At 45.1% G+C, this 6,693-nt stretch overlaps 1 protein-coding gene across 1 annotated transcript; it reads left to right on the top strand.

Moving 5' to 3' along the window:
* The first annotated feature begins 1,099 nt into the window (after positions 1-1,099).
* On the top strand, positions 1,100-6,443 carry LOC109752211 (molybdopterin biosynthesis protein CNX1). The gene is made up of 13 exons (XM_020311115.4): positions 1,100-1,410; positions 1,483-1,609; positions 1,724-1,854; positions 2,441-2,542; positions 2,724-2,807; positions 2,902-3,129; positions 3,332-3,519; positions 3,598-3,702; positions 3,779-4,102; positions 5,228-5,385; positions 5,481-5,587; positions 5,793-5,849; positions 5,930-6,443. Exons 1-13 carry the CDS (start codon positions 1,252-1,254, stop codon positions 6,137-6,139), a joined length of 1,980 nt encoding a protein of 659 aa, XP_020166704.1. The 5' UTR covers positions 1,100-1,251; the 3' UTR covers positions 6,140-6,443.
* The last annotated feature ends 250 nt before the right edge of the window (positions 6,444-6,693 follow it).

The following is a 6,693-nucleotide window of genomic DNA, read 5'->3' as shown; positions in this document are numbered from 1 at the left end:
CGATGATAACACAAATCATCGAGGGGCAAGGAGGATATTTCTCATCACGAATTCAACTGATATCCTGGAAGAGCTCAGAATGTTGATGATGATCACGACACCTTTGTCGAGAGATTTCATGAAGAGGTAATCGTTCGACGATGACATCAAGTCAAAGGAATGATGAGCGAAAGGTTATTGGAACCACGGGTACGACACAAACTCGAAACCAAGCTTGTTGTTCAAGGCGAAATGATAAGACGGAGAAGAGCGACGTAAGCTTAGCTCATCGTTGAAAAATTATGCTCCGGGAAGGACCAGGTAGCACAGTTAAAATTTAGGACGATAATGATGTAGCCAATCAGGCTAGGAATGATGTGACGGAGTATCACTTCAATTAAGAATTTACAAGAGGTAGTGCAATGACACAATATCCTCAAGATAACATGAGGCAATACTTGAAGGTAGATCAAATTAGAGGTTGGACAGGTGAAATGACTTGCAGGAGGAAAAGGGATCAAAGAAGAACAATCTGGTCGGAACCACGATTGCAAAGGATCAATTCATAGATACAAGATGAGCTTGTACCAAAGAAATAATAATTTTTATGAGTAGTTTCCATGATAAGTTCTACATTGGGTCCATGGGCATGAACACAAGGGTTCAAGATCGATTCACACTTCTTCAATGCATAACCTTTCATTCAACTTCAATGAAAAACCCAGGTCCATTCCCCAGAGCTCCCCTTCCTGAGCTGTGGAACCTCTGTTCCGAGATTCAAACTTCAATGGTAGAGTTTTCTCCGATTTCCAGTCGATCGAAGGAGGAAGCATTTGAGGTCCGTCGGCCTCGGCGTCGATCCGTAGCCGATCCCACCACAAGACCGAGCTTCACATGCCCCCACAGGAGTTGGGCATGAGCATACGTATGCTTGTGTGTATTCTTAAAAAAAAAAATTCACGTAGTGCATTCCAACGAGACGGACATGACTTTTTTTAGGGAAGACGGACATGACTTTGACGGGTGAATACTCAAGCGCGAGCTGGAAGCCGGCCTGGCCCGTCTGTCCAGCACGGCACCGCCAACTCAAAGTAAACGCTATCGTCACGCCACACGTGGCACGTCGCCGCCGTGGAGCGTGTCGATAGAGAGGCCCTCACCTCAGCTCAGCGCCTCAGCCCACTGCCCACCCGACCCAAGCCCAGCCGCCGCCCCCCAGTCGAGGCAGAGCAACCGGAGAGAGCCGAGAGGGAGCAAAAATAATAATAAAAAATGCTGCAGGTGGAGGAGGCGCTGGCGGCGGTGCTGTCCGCCGCGGCGGCCTGCCGCGCCGCGCCGTCGGCCGTGCCGCTGCTCGACGCGCTCGGCCTCGTCCTCGCGGAGGACGTCCGCGCGCCCGACCCCCTGCCCCCCTTCCGCGCATCCGTCAAGGTCAGTCCCAGTCGAGTCAACCACCCCCCTCCCGCTGCTCCGTCTGAGGTGAATAACGGCCGTCCCCTGCAGGACGGGTACGCCGTGGTGGCCGCCGACGGGCCCGGGGAGTACCCGGTCATCGCGGAGGCCAGGGCCGGCGACGACGCGCTCGGCGTGGTCGTGACGCCAGGCACCGTCGCGTACGTCACGACCGGAGGTGCGGCGGCGGCTTACTACTACTACTACTACTCCCTATCTATTTATCTATCTCCGGTGCTGCGTGCGTTTTCCGGTGAGCTGACTACGCGGCTGTGGTTGCTGTGTTGGGCAGGGCCGATTCCCGACGGCGCGGATGCCGTCGTGCAGGTGGAGGACACGGAGCAGGTCGCCGCCGCGCCGGATGGGTCGAAGAGGGTCAGGATCTCGGTGCGGGTACCCGAGGGGCACGATATACGCAGCGTGGTATGCCAATTTTGTCAGTGCTTGCTAGTTTTATGTGCTCTCTCTCGATTTATGGGGATTAACCACGGGTTGTGAGACTGAATTTGATGGATTGCTATAGCCCATGCTCTGCAGCTGAGTCCGCTGCGCCTAAATTCAGTTTACATGTTTGACACTATTACTGTTTCATCTCTATTGTAAATTTGTAATGAGCTCTCCTGTGTTTTGGAGGGCAACCATGGGTTCTGATTTGTGATGCTATGCATTTGATCGATAGCTATGGTCCACGCTCTGCTACCATGTTAACTGCATCCAGATTCAGCTTGCTAGTTGTTCCATCTCTTGCCTTGTTAACTGGAAGCAAGATTCTTGTTTATAATCTTGTCATGGCCTCATGAGATTAGTTGTGTACAAATGTATATCAATTGCCACCACTGTTCGTACAGAACACTCAATGCAATAAAAGATCAATGAAATGGTGTGTGCACAATAAGGGATTTGTCTAGCACTACAACTTTCTGCTCTCTCTATAAAGATGGACCACAATCATCTGTGGTGAGTTTTCTTGGTAACCGGTGTGTTAGTTATCTGAATATATAATTTCCAGGGATGTGACATAGAGAAAGATTATATAGTGCTGAAATCTGGTGAGAACATAGGTCCTGCAGAAATTGGGCTACTTGCAACAGTGGGAGTAACTACTGTCAAGGTGAGCATCTTATGATTAATTTTACCAAGTACTCCCTCCGTTCCAAAATAGATGACCCAACTTTATACTAACTTTGTACTAAAGTTAGTACAAAGTTGAGTCATCTATTTTGGAACGGAGGGAGTATGTGAGAGTAAAACTTGCAGTGCTCTAATGCAGCATTCTGTGTTTGCATGTGCAGGCATACCGTCGACCAACCATTGCTGCATTTTCTACAGGGGATGAGTTAGTTCAGCCAGCCACTGCAACTCTCAATCGTGGTCAGGTTATTTCTACTATTCCACAACGTTTGCGTCCTTCGCATTTCTTTGCATTCCATATTTACCAAAATGCATGACCTCTCTGCTTCAAACTTTCAGATTCGTGATTCTAACCGGGCCATGCTACTTGCTGCTGCTATTCAGCAGAAGTGTAAAGTGGTTGACTTGGGTATTGCAAAAGATACTGAAGAAAGTCTTATGGAGCATATGGATGCAGCTCTACGTTCTGATGCTGATATAATCCTTACTTCTGGTGGTGTTTCCATGGGTGATAGAGATCTTGTCAAACCTTGCTTGGCAAAGATGGGTAAAATTCACTTCGAAAAGGTAACCTAGAAATCCTTATAGGGTATTGTGTACCAAGATGTTGATAAGCAGCATCAGCCTTATGATTGTATTATGTTCCTGTATGCTGTTGGATAACCATTGAAAGCAGTTATGTTTGCAAAAGATACCTTTTAAACTCGACACCGCTATATCTCTCCATTTTTCTCCAATGATTTTCATCGTTTGCTGTATGTGCATGCAGATCCGGATGAAACCAGGAAAGCCATTGACATTTGCTGAGATCACATCAAATGACCCAACAAAGCCATCCAAAACAGCTCTTGCTTTTGGCTTGCCTGGAAACCCAGTGAGCTGTATGGTTTGCTTCAATCTCTTTGTTGTTCCTGCAATACGACTTGTCTCTGGTTGGTCAAATCCTCATCTGCAAAGGTAGTTCTCCTTGTGCTTATTATTAGTTTTTTCTTTCATCATTTTGTTCTTCATTTTCCACTGATGAGACTTTTTTAGAGTGCATGTGCGTATATCACATCCTCTAAGAGCAGACCCACATCGTATGGAGTTTCATCGTGCAGTGATCAGATGGGTGCTTGACGATGGATCTGGTAGACCAGGGTAAGAGTTATATTTTACCATGGCTGCCTGATGTTTCATTACACCATAATGACACCTGTTAATTTATTGTTGGCAGTTACGTTGCTGAGAGCACTGGCCAACAAGCCAGTAGCCGCCTTCTAAGTATGAAGTCTGCAAATGCCTTGCTGGAAGTGCAATCATCCGGGCAGATATTGGCAGCTGGAGCATCCGTCCAAGCAATACTTATTTCTGATATAACTAGCCCTCCTCTGGATAAGCTGCCTGCTGCTTCCAGCCCCATATCATCTCATATTGTTTCTTCTGCAAAAAGTGCTTCGGCGGATGCGCCACAGGTTGCTGCCTCTCAGAATGCCGAAGTTAAAGTAGCAATTCTGACTGTTAGTGACACTGTTTCTTCTGGAGGAGGCCCCGATAGGAGGTATTTCCTTAAGTGCAATACCTTTTTCTTCAGTCTTCACTTCTGTTGTTTGTGATTTGGTTACCACTCTCAACGGACATTGAAAAGAATAAATCTGTATGGTACTCCTTGCAAAGTACACGCATCCTGATACACCTCTTTGGCTCGAGCTGCAAATGGGTCACTCTTTATGCAAAATAAAATGAGTCAAATTACTGTCTATTCTTTGCATATTCACATAAGATGGTGATGCGTCTCAGTAAGGACTCCACATTTCACAAATTTATTATCGCACCTAGGCCTCAAAATGTGTTATCTTTGCAAAGTACGTGCATCCTGATACACCTCTTTGCCTCGAGTTGCAAATGGGTCACTCTTGATGCAAAATTGAAGAGTCAATTTTACTGATGATTCTTCACATAAGATGGTGATTTGTATCAGTAAGGACTCCACATTTTACAAATTTGTTTTCGTACCTAGGCCTCAAAATTTCTACTCTTTGCAAAGTACATGCATCCTGATACACCTCTTTGCCTCGAGTTGCAAATGGGTCACTCTTGATGCAAAATGAAAGAGTCAATTTTACTGACGATTCTTCACATAGGATGGTGATTTGTATCAGTAAGGACTCCACATTTTACAAATTTGTTATTGTACCTAGGCCTCAAAATTTTTACTCTTTGCAAAGTACGTGCATCCTGATACACCTCTTTGCCTCGAGTTGCAAATGGGTCACTCTTGATACAAAATTAAAGAGTCAATTTCACTGATGATTCTTCACATAAGATGGTGATGTGTCTCAGTAAGGAGTAAGGACTCCAGATTTTTCAAATTTATTATCGTACCTAGGCCTCAAAATTTGTACTCTTTGCAAAGTACGTGCATCCTGATACACCTCTTTGCCTCGAGTTGCAAGTGGGTCACTCTTGATGCAAAATAGAAGAGTCGATTTACTGATGATTCTTCACATAAGATGGTGATGCATTTCAGTAAGGACTCCACATTTCACAAAGTTATTATCCTTTCTTGGCCTCAAAATTGCGGATTAATCATAACTTCTGTTTATTCTTCGTGATGTGAATCATGCTTCCATGAAAAGTAACTTATGTCATTGTTATTTCGTCTCTCTTATCATCCCATCTGTAGTGGCCCAAGAGCTGTATCTGTAGTGAACTCTTCATCAGAGAAATTGGGGGGAGCATTTGTTGTTGCTACTGCTGTGGTTCCAGATGAAGTGGACAAAATTAAGGAGATTCTGGTGAAGTGGAGTGATATTGACCGTGTTAACCTCATCTTGACCTTAGGTGAAAATTTTATTTTGAAGAAATCGCTTAGGTGACATGATCTCAAGATTCCTACTCACACTAGCTTCTACTTCCTGGTAACAACGTACATGCAGGTGGCACTGGCTTCACACCTAGAGATGTTACTCCAGAAGCAACTAAATCTGTAATAGAGAAAGAAGTACCTGGCCTTGCGTTTGTTATGATTCAGGAGAGTTTGAAGGTGATGACAACGTTTGTTACAGCCTCTTTGGTTTAACATATCAATTCACTTGCTGACTATTTCCATAGATCACATCTAACTGCTAACCGTATATAGATCACATAAAAAACAACTTTCCCCAAATATGTTTAGTGTCTTAAACTTGACAGGATTCAGATCCTTTTGTTCTGTACTGACGGTGTTTGCACTTTTCTGTTCGGTACAGGTGACACCATTTGCGATGCTATCCCGAGCGGCGTGTGGGATAAGAGGATCGACACTTGTATGTCCTGAAACCAAAGAATGCTTCGTAATTTCAAACTTGTAGGTTTTGAAACGCTCACAAGAGTTCTTTTTTTCCAGATCATCAACATGCCCGGCAACCCGAATGCTGTCGCGGAGTGCATGGAGGCTCTTCTCCCAGCGCTGAAGCATGCCATGAAGCAGCTGAAGGGTGACAAGAGGGAGAAGAACCCCCGACACATACCTCACGCTGAAGCCGCACCAGTCGACCAGTGGGAGCGCAGTTTCAGAGCTGCATCATCGGGTGGTGGCTGCTCATGCGACCCCTGATCGGCGCTCATCCACAGGTGGTGGAACACTCCTGGGGAACCTGCTTTCGTGATCCTGCTGCATCCAGTTTCAAGCTGAAGCGGCGATGGTTTCGGTTTTTCTCGTTATGGCTATTTGGTGACTCTTGACATTTGAGGACCCGTGTGTATGTGCTACCAATAAAGCAGCGAGAGTTTCTTTCTGCTCTTCTATCTATCAGCCTATTCTCTCACAATGACAGTTGTCATATTGCCTGTATTACACTGTAACGTAGTGATGTAGTGATCCATGGAAATAAAGTGCAGTACACTTGTTCAGAAAACAATGTAATTTTCAGATACATAGAACCAACCAAAAACATTGATCTTTCACAAAATGAAAACTAGTTTATCATCAATAGCTGTACAGAAGGGTAAGAAAAGAAGGCAAACTTTCCAATAAACAAAGCATCTGTAAATTTGGGAAGCATTTGCAGAACAATACAGTTTGTTTCTATCTGAGAAGCTTATTTTACATGAGCAAACTACTCAAATTACATGGGAGCTCTGATGGCGCTGTCGTGGATCCGTGCGTCT

The sequence above is a fragment of the Aegilops tauschii genome, chromosome 2, assembly GCF_002575655.3.
Source record: "Aegilops tauschii subsp. strangulata cultivar AL8/78 chromosome 2, Aet v6.0, whole genome shotgun sequence".
Lineage (NCBI taxonomy): Eukaryota > Viridiplantae > Streptophyta > Magnoliopsida > Poales > Poaceae > Aegilops > Aegilops tauschii.
This window is presented reverse-complemented; position numbering and strand designations above follow the sequence as displayed.